This window comes from Ipomoea triloba, chromosome 15 (assembly GCF_003576645.1).
Source record: "Ipomoea triloba cultivar NCNSP0323 chromosome 15, ASM357664v1".
NCBI classification, from domain to species: Eukaryota; Viridiplantae; Streptophyta; class Magnoliopsida; order Solanales; family Convolvulaceae; genus Ipomoea; species Ipomoea triloba.
The window spans coordinates 9,504,057-9,516,723 of NC_044930.1; the positions used below are offsets into that span (position 1 = coordinate 9,504,057).

Here is a 12,667-nt window from a genome sequence, read left to right on the forward strand (position 1 = left end):
TATTTGATTTCAGTTACCAATCTTATTCCAACATTTGAACCAAATGTCCAAAATGTGATGAAAGTGTTAGTTGAGAATTAAATTTGAAAATGTTATCATAATTTAATACATTTGGCGTAAAACATGGATATAAATGTGTCCAAACGTAGGTCATGGATGAGGTCATACTGGTGACGCAATTAACTAAAGTTAGCCTCGCCAATCTGTGCTATAAAGCAAAAAACTTCTACACCTTGAAATGCAACGATTTCTCATCTCTAAAAAGCAACCAAATGCCAAATAAACCTTGGCGAAAAATACCCCACTAAACATCCAATTTTTTGCAGTGTCAAAGGCAGTGAGGTATGTATGCTTCGTTGCTCTTTCAGTTACATTCATACTTTCAAAGTTTCAAATTAAATTAAACACATATAATGTCTTGAGTGAGTTCATGTGTATTTCAAATTGTTAAAATAATCACAACTCTTGAAAGGAGATCTTATAAGTTATAGCAGTTGTTTACCGGGCGGAATCTAGACACACACACACTAGTTGAGATAGCTTAGTTTGTAGTTATCTTTTTATGCAAGGTCTAGGGATCAAATTTAGTTGACTGCATTATTTGTTGCACACCTTAAATATATGTTTTAACTTTATTTTGGAAAATAAATGGTAATTTTAGTGTGTTAGTTATACCTAAATTATAGATTCAGTCTATAAATTATTATTTTATACAAATTTTACCTTTAATTATGCTGAAAGTGGCAGTTTCAATTCATTATTTATAGATTTTGTTAAAATTAACAATTTATTTTGAATTTCTAAATTATTAAAGGGCATATTGTTTATTTCGTAAAATTTTATCAAAATTCCTTCATGAATCTTCATATATATGCTACCTAAATTGTAGAGTCATTCCATAAATTATTATCCTATACAAATTGATAACATGAGCTACATGGTTTAACGGGCAAAAGATAAGCTTTATATAAATACATAACATATGCTTTCAATTATTTTGCTTCATAAATTTAGCATGATGATGCAACTTTATTTTTTGTTAGGCTCCTTTTTTTTATGTGGTTGACTAATAACAAATGTTAGAGACTGTATTGAATCTTCCTAAGTGTATTGGCTACTAATTGATGGAGGTTAGATAATTATATATATTTTTCATTATTTTCTTCATCTAAAGACTAGTAAAGATAATTATCCCTCCACTCAACTTCCACTAAATCTAAAACCAATATCATTATATGGTAAAAAAGATTGTTTCTCTAACAAAATACAATAATGCACAAAAACATTGTGTTTAGATTAATATATATATATATAGAAATAATTTCAGGTGTGGTCGTGCTCTCCCGTGCGGCCGTGCGGTCACACACCACTCAATGTTACGAAATACACCACTTAATGTTAAGAAACACACCACAATGAACAACAATGAAACACACCACAATGCATATTTGTGTGGTGTGTTTCTTAACATTGAGTGGTGTATTTCGTAACATTGAGTGGTGTGAACCGCACGGCCGCACGGGAGAGCACAGCCGCACCTGATTATGACTCTATATATATATATATATATATATATATTTTAGTAATTCATTGCATTCACCTTTTGTATAAACCTTTACACAATCAATTGATATATTAAAACAACTAAATTGCATATATTACTCATTAAGGTATGAACTCAATGAAATATCAAAAATAGTACTCCGTAATATATTTTTTTAAAAAGAAGAAGAGTAATTTACATTCAATAAAAAAGGAATTGTTTTAATAAAGTAATATATTAAACTTACAATTTAGTATATCTCCAATCCTAATTAATCTTCTACTTGTTATTTTTGCTTATCAAATTCCTCCTCAATCAAGACAAACAAGTATTTATTATCAAGGGTTTTGCAGTAAGAGTAGTGTATATACGAAGATTCATGGAGGGAATTTGTGAAAATTTTACAAAATCACCAATGTGTCCTTTAATATTTTGAAAATAAAAAAAAATTGTTAATGTTAACAAAATTGGTAAGTAATGGATTGAAAATGCTACTTTCAACATAAGTAAAGGGAAAAATTTGTATAAGGTAATAATTCATGTACTGAGTCTATGACAATTTAGGTATAACAACTAATAAACTAAAATTGCCATTTTCCCTTTTATCTTTATCTAACACACTTTGAAAATATATATAGAGTTTTTTCCACTTTTGGTCCTATGACTTTAGTGTTTCCGTCAATTTAGGTACACGACTTTCATTTTGCCACTTTTAGTTCTTGACTTTAATTTTTTTGTCACTTTTAGTCCTTGACTTTGATTTTTTCCACTTTTAGTCCTTTTGGCCATCCGAGCGACAACTTTTAATCGAAATCAACAAATTGTTATGCCATTAAGGGTAAAAGTGTATTTTGATAAAGTTCTAAATATATTTATAAATAAAATTAGATAAAAAATAGGAAAAAGAAATGTTATTTGCTTGTTCTGCTTCGCTTTTTAAGCAACAACTTTTAATCGGAATCAATAAAATGTTGTGTCATTAAGTGTAAAATTGTCTATTGATAAATCNCTTTCATTTTGCCACTTTTAGTTCTTGACTTTAATTTTTTTGTCACTTTTAGTCCTTGACTTTGATTTTTTCCACTTTTAGTCCTTTTGGCCATCCGAGCGACAACTTTTAATCGAAATCAACAAATTGTTATGCCATTAAGGGTAAAAGTGTATTTTGATAAAGTTCTAAATATATTTATAAATAAAATCAGATAAAAAATAGGAAAAAGAAACGTTATTTGCTTGTTCTGCTTCGCTTTTTAAGCAACAACTTTTAATCGGAATCAATAAAATGTTGTGTCATTAAGTGTAAAATTGTCTATTGATAAATCTCTAAATACATTAAGCGTTATTTACCCTTAATGGCACAACAATTTGTTGATTTCGCTTAAAAGTTGTCGCTCGGATGGCCGAAAGGGCTAAAAGTGGAAAAAAAATCAAAGTCAAGGACTAAAAGTGACAAAAAAATTAAAGTCAAGGACTAAAAGTGGCAAAATGAAAGTCGTGTACCTAAATTGACGGAAACACTAAAGTCATAGGACCAAAAGTGAAAAAAAACTCATATATATATATATATATATACTAGTTTTTCTTATGCGCGATGCGCAAAAAATAGGTGCCCAATATTAGTATTTTATATTAAAATTATATATATATATATATATATATATATATATATATATATATATATATATATATATAACTATATTTTAATTTAATCTTTTCATTAGAATTAAAATTGATGTTTTGTAATTGAATTACGAAAAAATATTTTAAAAGAAAATTTACTTTTTTTATGAACTATCTAGTCAATGTAATCAAGAAGTTTCAAATTAAATGTGTGTTATATTGTATTTAAATTATTCTAGAACTACTTGTAATCGTTGATCTAATTAAAATAAAAAGTATTTATGAATATTATATTAATAGAGATGATATAAAATTTATTTCAACCATTCCATATTTTGTCATAAATATTTTTATTTTTTGCTCCCACTAAATGACTCTTCTAGAACCGCCCCTAAACAGTTAGTTTGTAATTCTATGTTAATTAAAATTTAGAGGTCACTAATTAGGAAAGTCCATACTTTATTGACAACGTAACAAACTTAAAAGGTGGAAAACTTATTGCTGTGTGAGAAAGTTTAGCCGTTTAGGTCACTTGAGAATATGATTCATTAAAACTAGGAAAACTAAGAGGGTGTTTGGTTGGAATATTGGTATTTAAATTGGAATCATAATAAAAATACTTAGTAATTAAAATATGTTTTTAGTAAAAAACAAATTGTTTGATAGTAGTCATTAATAAAATTAGAATCAATATAAATAAACATACATTTTGAATGTACCCTAATTTTTAAAAATCTCCATGACGGCCATTTCAACCATTTTTGTTCATCTAGACAAATTAAAGAAGCTAAGGCAAGGTCTCCCTCTCACCTTTAGCTGTGTAAAATAAACTGATAAAGAAGATGGCGAAATTAAATCTTTAATAGTATCAATCCAACCTCAATTAAAATAACATACTAGACACATAATTTTATACTGTCACCTCTTTACAACCTTGTAGTCAAGCAATATATATGCATAATACATTCATAATTTTTAAGTAAATGGCCATAGGTTTCATTCCCACCCCCATAGATTTAATTACCTAAAAATTGAGAACTAAACAACTACAAATAGTCAGACAACTAGGTAACAATATAACACAAATCATGGAAATGCTTAAAGTGAAAGAACAAATTAAATCATTTGGCATCAATGTCAATTAACTCGACCAATACCCCATCGGTTGTTTGAATGCTCATTCTGATATCTTAGCTTCGTATTAGTTTCATAGATATACTTGATGTGGAAAGCCATGGCATCTCATCAGTTGTTTCATTGCTCATTCTCTTAGCTTCATATTAGGTTCATAGATATACTTGATAAGCAATGCTATGGGGCGTCTCATATTGGCGACAATCCACAGGAACAAAGGTCAACAAATGAGAAGCAGGTTTGTGCTAATTCTCTTACCCGTGTTCAAGACTTTGTGGTCAACTGATATCGACTTTTAATTTTCTATTAGGATGTCAAAAATTTGACCTACAGCGCTCTAAGTTTTATAATAAGTTGCATATAGAGCACACATCATTATATTGGTTAATTAGAAATTAAAAGTTATTAGCACTGGCAAATTTTATTTAACTATATTAATCTTGCATTTTGACATATTGAAAGGATAAATTAAAGTAACAGGAACAAAAAAATTTCACTAAAATCATTTACCATTTGACGTGGTAATAAAATGTGTTTTTTATCGTTGAATATATCATGAATTGGCTAGTCTCACCTTACATTAAAAAAAAATATTTAATAATTAAATATGATCATATATTACCATGTTAGATGGTGAAAAATGTTGGTCATGTAGTTTGATCCATATTAAAATGATTAGTTTAGTTTGTATATATGTAGGAATGCTAAATAAAAGCAATTACGTTTTGTTAAAACCTTATTATATATTAGTATTGAGGCAAAGCTAATCTATTATTATCCATTTATGTAATTATTTAGAAATTTTCTTCTTCTTCTTCTGTTTTTTGGAAACAATAATTAACTTTACAAGTATAGAGTACATACCAAAAAAAAAATAAAAATTAATACTCAATTTAGTCCTCAATTATATAGTGCTTTTTCTTGATTTAATCTTAATAAACGACTTTTTGTATTTAATTAGGTCTTTGACTTGATGGTTTTATTCAATTAAGTCTTATGTTAAGATAGCTTGGTAATTTCAAATTTGTTAATATCGAATTTTTCATCAACTAGAGTAGTTTTATTCAAATTAATTTTCGAGTATAGTGATTTTACCTAATTTGACTATAGTGATTTTTTTCGATTTAGTCATTGATTCTAGCAATTGAGACTCAATTTGATAAAACCATCAAACTCATCTAATTAAGCATACAAAGTCGTTTATGACTAAATCAATAAAAATTACTATAATGGATAACTAAATTGGGTATTAATTCAAAAAAAAAAAAAGTAAAATTACTTTGAACTAACTCTAATTCGTCAACATATACAGGCAAAAGAAATCATCGAAGACAGGGAGGGAGCTGGGAGGAAGGCTTGTACAAGATTTACCGAACTGCACAGCATTAAAAAACCTTTCGGAAAAGATTAATAATGTAAAACAATTTTCTTCAGAAGCATGTATATTCAAAGTGTCGGAGGAGCTGCGTAAAACAAACTCACAAGCTTATACACCTCTCACAATTTCCATCGGGCCTTACCATTATCATCATAGGAAGATGGAAAGGTTGAAAGAATTGTATACACAGTCCTTTCTAAACAGAGCACAAGGAGGTGTGGAGGAGTGTTGGAAGAAATTAAAGGATTTGCAAGGCAAAGCAGAGAGCTATTATGGTGATCTTGATGACATAAAATTTGTTGACGATGATGAATTCGTGAAGATGTTATTGCTTGATGGTTGCTTTATAGTGGAATTTGTTATTAGATCATGTCTTCACTACGATGCCAAGGGGCAAGCAGAAGACATATATGATCCCATTTTCAAGATTAGCGGGATGGAAGATAATATTGTTCGTGACATGTTGCTCCTGGAAAACCAACTCCCCTTCTTTATTCTGCAAGAACTCTATAACATGATTAGTAATCGTGGCAACTCAGAATTCTCAGAGAAGGTGAAAATTGCATTTCGGAATAAGATACCAAAGATGAACATTAAGTCCCTACTCGAAACTAAGGTCAACCCCCAAGGGATAAAGCATTTACTTCAGGAAGTGCACATTCTCTGCGAACCCCAAAATAATGGGAAGATTCCACAGCAGCAGCAGCAGCAAGAGGCATGTTCTCCTCCCTGCCAACCCCAAAATAATGCGAAGATTCTGCAGCAGCAGCAACAGCAAGTGGTATGTTCTCCTCCCTGCCAACCCCAACCACAAGGCAGCGGCTCTGATATTGAATCCCATAGTCTTAGTAACAGACAGGATAGGCATAGGCATTGGCGGCAATTCTTAAGTTGTTTTCTTTCCAAGTTTTGGGAACAACCACAACAAAGTAAAGATGACGACGCCGCTTTATTATGCAGCATCCGTACTGCAAGTGAGCTTCAAGAAGCTGGAGTTGACTTCAAAAAGGTTGTCAAGATTAGTACCGACGACAGCTCTAATGAAACCATAAGTCTATTTGATATAAAGTTCAATAATCACGGCGTATTGGAGATCCCCTCTTCCGCTCTCTATGATCCAACAGAAACCTTCTTCAGAAATCTCATAGCCTACGAGCAACATTCTCCCGATGTGAATCCAATGTATTTCACAGATTATGCCAAGTTCATGGATGATCTTATTAATACAGAGAAGGACGTCAACTTACTTCGTCTTAAAAATGTTTTTGTAAATGGACTGGGAGATGACAAAGAAGTTACCCGTCTTTTTAACGACCTTTGCAAAGGGATTACGTATTCCAGTAATAATGACTTCTATTACAAAGATGTGTACAAGGAATTGAATCGACATTGCGAAAAACCCTGGAATGTGTTGAAGGCAAGACTAAGACGCGATTATTTTCACACTCCATGGGCAGGGATTTCCACCTTGGCAGCTATACTGCTTCTTACACTCACTATTGCACAGACTGTCCTATCTGCGCTTGGTCTGCAAAAGTAATTTCATAAATATCCACTTCTGCTAAATATAATAACAGCCGATGAGTGTAATAATGTGAATTCATAACTTGTTTATTTTGATTTAGTCTTCCTACATTTTCAAAGCTACGTACCCTCTTTTATTCTTTACTTTTTCTACAAATTTTAATAACAGAATATTTCAGTTAACTATTTATATTATTCTTTCTTCCCAAACTATTAATATTATTCTTAGCCTTACTAATTATTGTAAAATCTTTTCAACATTTTAATAATAATAATAATAATAATAATAATAATAATAATAAGAAGGAAAAAGGGTCAAACAAGCTCTCGAACTTTACCTGAGAAGTCAATTATGCCCCTAAACTTTTTAAAGTAACAATTAAAACCATCAACATTGTATTTTGGTGCAAAAAAGTCTAAAAACCGGTTAATGACCTGTGGTCACAGATCATTAGGGTTCCGTCAAATTTCCGGCTCACTCAGGCCATATTCCGGCACAAAAGTCACCGGCGACCATTCGACTCACCGGAGAAGGCAGTTGGTTGCCTTCTCACTGGGAAGGCGACCACTCGCCTTCTCCGGTGAGGAGCTGGTCGCCTTCTCACAGGTCGCCTCCTCACTATGAGAGGAGGCGACCCAAAAGGTAGCCTCCTCACCGGAGAAGGTGACCTTCTGTGTCGCCTTCTCACAGTGGTCGCCTTCTCCGGTGCCTTCTCTCACAGTGAGAAGGCGACCATCTGGTCACCTCCTCACCAGAGAAGGTGACCCAGTGGTTGCCTTCTCCGGTTCTTCTCTCACCAGAGAAGGCAACCCAATGGTTGCCTTCACCGGCGACTGTTCGACGGTCGCCGGTGACTATTGTGTCGGAATATGACCTGAGTGTGCCGGAAATTTGACCAGAACTTTAATGACCTGTGATCACAGGTCATTAATAGGTTTATGGATTTTTTTTGCACCAAAATACAATATTGATCGGTTTAATTACTACTTTACAAAGTTTAGGGGCCTAATTGACTTCTTAGGTAAAGTTCGAGCTTATTATCCTAGATAACCTTTGTTATCCTAGATAACCCGAACCAAACGCCCCTTAAGTCTCACAGTAGTGCTTATCTTAAAAGGCAACTTTCCTAGGCTGTTATAATCCATTCCTATCAACCTTAGGACCAACAAGCTAGGGCTCTAATACCAACTTGTAACACCCAAAATCTAACATTCGAGCCTAGTAAGAGTTATGTACTTAGAGGCAGTGTTGCAAAAATCCCGCCTAGGCGCCGATTAATCCCCGCGTAGGTGCTAGGCGCTGGTCGACCGCCTAGCGTATCACCTTAAATGGTGGTCTAGGCGGCTGGCCGGCTAGGCGACTGCCTAGGCCGCCTAGACTGCTTAAGCACTGACCGCTTAGGCCTCCTAGGCGCCGACTAAACCTCCTAGGCATCGACTAGGCCGCCTAGTCAGCCGATTAACTATTGTCCTTTTTTTCTAATGGGTTATTTCACTCCAAATAAAATCGTTTTAAGCGAAATAACTCTAAATTGTACAAATTCTAAATATTTTTTAGGTTAATATTTAATATTTTAGTATTAACTATTCAAGTATTATATAATTTATAATTATTAGTCTTTAAAAAATTAAAAATACTTAAACAAAATTTTTTAAAAAAAATACACGGGCGCCTAGGCACAAATTAATCCCCGCCTAGGCGCTCCTCGAGCGCCTAGCGATTTTTTCAACCATGCTTAGAGGTAGAAATAAGAACAAGTTATAGGATTAATTCATACGGAGTAAGAGTTAATCCCTAAGTATCTCAAGGGATGTTACCGCCGTAGTCAACCATACAGGAGTGACTACCTGACTAAAGCATCAAGTAAAACTCCAAAATCAATCCAAAAACAAAGGGGTTCACAGACCTAGGTGTCCAAGCACCAAACATCAAGGAATACCCAAAAGAAGTATCGGCCACTACATACATTACTCTATTAATCATCAAGGAATACTACGGTAAATAGGAAATTAAACACTAGGAGCTAGAATCCAAAAATACTACTAAGCTAGCTATCTAACTCCATCTAGACGCGCTCAGCATTCAATAATCTAGTCCAGAAAAGGGTTAAGTAAAACACACGAAAATAACCCGTTAGCATAAATGCTAAGTATAAACCACACTCAACTCTGTAAAGTAAGTATATAGATATAGGTTTAGGAAAATAGGTAGATTTATCACTAACAAGTAGCATACACCACAAGGAGTCATAAAGATTGATATCTACTATTTCGTACAATAATTCACCCATTATTTTAGTTGTTTTGATGCTTATTTTCTTTATCCTAATGAAATTAAGAATTGTTTGTGTGTTATATTGTCCCAAGGGTTGAATTATCCACAAGGAGCAGCAAAGGAAGAATTTTGGAGCAGTTTGGACGAGTTTTGGAAGCAAAGGAAATTACCTAATCACAAAAGCAAACAAGAATAAAAATTGGAAAAGAATTGGAAGTTGCCTAATGGGCCAAACCCCATCTGTCTCCTATTTATACTACAATTTTCTGCTATCTTAGGAGGTTCCCTTACAGAGTTCCCAACCCTAGTTAGTTTTAGTTTATTTTTCCCCTTCTCTTTATATTTCCCTAGCATAGTTTAGATTAGTTTTATATTAGATTATTTAATTTCAAGCTTGGAATCTCGGATTGAAGTTGGATTTGTTCTCTATCAGTAAAGTTCTCTTATTCCTTTATTTACTTTCTTCTCAGATTTCTTGCTATGTTTATGGTTATTTATTATTGATTTGTTTTATTTACTTTTATGATGCATGAGTAGTTAGCTTTTGGGATTGGATTAGGGTCCTATTGCTATTCTTGATGCTAGATCCGTGATTATTGCATAAAGGGAAATAATTGTTTACCTAGGGTTTATGTTTGAGTTGGATTATATTTTCCTCTTATTGATAATAGATGCACAGCTTTTATTGATTTGTTTTGGAGAGGATTTCATCACAACGAAAGTTGGGTGAAAGACTCGGCCTAACCAATTTCAACCCAATTTTTCCTACTATGAGAATAGGGGTAATTTTGGGGGCTTATAATGGTTTTGTGTTTAAGGTTATGATTTATGCATCACGAAAGTGGGGCAATCTTACCCTAATTCTTGTTATTGATTACGAAAGTAGCTAACTTGAATTCTTGAGTGCATTGCCAATAAATCTCTTGGTTAATTGTTTTTCCCTAATTTTGATATTGTTAGAGCATCAAGATTGCAATACCCCTAATCTGACCCACTCTTTTATCATATAGTTTATCCCTTATTTAATTTGCATTATTTTATTTTCCATTCATTAATCTTAGTTTGCTTGGATTCTAGTGAATTCCAATACTTTAGTGCCTAGGATTTAATAATTCACACAATACGTGCCATAGCCCCAATCCTCAGCGGAACGACATTTTACACCCTCTCTTACACTCACAACTATTGTTAGTGTACAATTGATACACTTTGGACCACCTTTTAATTGGCTTAATTATTAGTCAAAAACATAAGTTATGTTATTAAGTAGTTGGTCCGGTATCTTGGTTAAAGGCAGATTTCTCTTTATACACTCTGGAGAAGCGCCAGCGAGTAGTCCAGTGGACGAGATTTATTCAAATCAGAATTCAGTCATCATGATCCTCATTTTACTCAGATCTACACTTATGGCTGATCCTTATTTTGAGTGGTTTTCAGCTGCAAATCTTGAGGGAAGATTGGTTATTATTTTGGCTATAAATATAGCTCAATCACATGGGATTCTTTACAAGCTTGATTACCATTCTAATCTTACTTCAATCTCTCTTTCGAATCAGTTTTCACAAGAGGATTTCACTCTGGTTTTTCTACAGTTCTTCGTGTGTTCTTATTCTGGTTGCTTGAAGATTCAGCCGTGATGGTGAATCGTGATGTACTGCACAATGTCAGCTCCAAGATGAGGAAGGCTTAGCTAGGAGTATTTTTTTGTAACCATTAGTGTAGGATGGTTGTTGTTAGACTCCTTGTAACCCTTGTGATCATCTAGTGGATTGGGCTGACGTGAAGTGCCCCGCAGACGTAGGAGTGGAGCTCCGAACTGCGTGATCAATTCTGGTGTCTGGTTCCATTTTTATTGCTTTATTTTCTTGTTGTTTATTTATCTGTTTTTATAGTTTAATTCTTTCAGATAAATAATTGCTTTAAAATAATGTTGGAACCTTAATATAAAATTGTACATTCAAGACCCACAATTACAATTTCAATTGGTATCAGAGCACGGGGACTTAAGTTATTAGTCTAACCGATCTGGCTAAGAAATTGTGTTTCTTGAACTTACGATTTCACAGTGCTTTATTGTTTTGGTTATACGCCTTTTTATTCATCTCACTGTGTGTTAAGTATTCCAGGATGGATAAGCACCGACCTCCTCCAGAACTAACCGGAGAAAACTATGCGTACTGGAAAGCTCGCACCAGAACGCATCTGAGGGCCCAAGGTGTATGGAAAACAGTGCTATCCGGATGGGTTCATCCTACCAAAGGCGGTGAAAAAGAAGGAGATCCAAAGGTGTTGAAACCCGAAGTTGAATGGGATGCTACAGAAACTATTACAGCAAGCTTCAACGCTAAAGCCTTAGATATTATATTTTCTCTAATACATGAAAGTCAATTTAACTTGATTACAGGCTGTGACACTGCTAAAGAAGCTTGGGAAATTTTAGAGACCACTTATGAAGGCACGACTTCGGTCAAGCAGTCCAAACTTCAACTAGTCCAGAGTGATTTTGAAGATTTACGTATGAATGAGGATGAAAACATCGTAAGCTTCAACGAAAGAGTCCAAGAGATTGCCAACCGTGCTGTCACTCTAGGTGAACCATTTTCACAACAAAAATTAATCAAAAAGGTTCTCCGTTCTCTCCCGCCTCGGTTCAGGATGAAGGTAACTGCTATACAAGAACATTCCGGGTGGGAAGACCAAAGCTTGGCACAACTTATGGGTAACCTCAAAACTTATGAGATGGAAATATTGACTGACCATTCTAGAAAACAAAAGAATGTTGCCTTCTCAGCTGACGAACAGGGCGCTGTACCAGATCCAGACGAAATCGAGGATGATGATCCAGTGTTTTGCTAACCAAACATTTCAATAAAATTTTGAAACAGGTCAAGCAAAAGAATAGCTTCCGCGGTAACAGATCTCAAAACTCCTACGGATCAAAACCTAATTCAACCACGAGTGGATCAAATTACAAGCCCACTGCGTCTCGTGCAACACAACCGTCTGCATCACGTACAACCCAACCTCGAGAAAGAACAAGTGGCAAAAACATACGATGCTATGAGTGCGAAGGCTACGGACATGTGCAGGCTGAATGTGCCACCTACTTGCGAAGAAAAAAGTCAATGGCTGCACTAACATGGAGTGATGATGAAGCTGATCCAGAAGCTGAAGCTGATACAGAAGAGATTAC

The 12,667-nt window shown here is 33.9% G+C and overlaps 1 protein-coding gene across 2 annotated transcripts; it reads left to right on the forward strand.

Moving 5' to 3' along the window:
• Nucleotides 1–248: 248 nt before the first annotated feature.
• Nucleotides 249–7,318, forward strand: LOC116007472. Of its 2 annotated transcripts, none has more exons than XM_031248145.1 (3): nucleotides 249–342; nucleotides 4,448–4,535; nucleotides 5,610–7,318. In XM_031248145.1, exons 2-3 carry the CDS (start codon nucleotides 4,477–4,479, stop codon nucleotides 7,213–7,215), a joined length of 1,665 nt encoding a protein of 554 aa, XP_031104005.1. In that variant the 5' UTR covers nucleotides 249–342; nucleotides 4,448–4,476; the 3' UTR covers nucleotides 7,216–7,318. The 2 variants fall into 2 exon arrangements, with proteins under 2 accessions (XP_031104005.1, XP_031104006.1); XM_031248146.1 differs by having other exon boundaries at nucleotides 253–342; nucleotides 4,437–4,535.
• The last annotated feature ends 5,349 nt before the right edge of the window (nucleotides 7,319–12,667 follow it).

Excerpts from the sequence above, each read along its gene's own strand:
- LOC116007472 (XM_031248145.1), top strand. The coding sequence starts at position 4,477 with ATGGGGCGTCTCATATTGGCGACAATCCACAGGAACAAAGGTCAACAA. Across the intron at positions 4,536-5,609 it reads GGTCAACAAATGAGAAGCAG|GCAAAAGAAATCATCGAAGA; the intron begins GTTTGTGCTAAT and ends CAACATATACAG.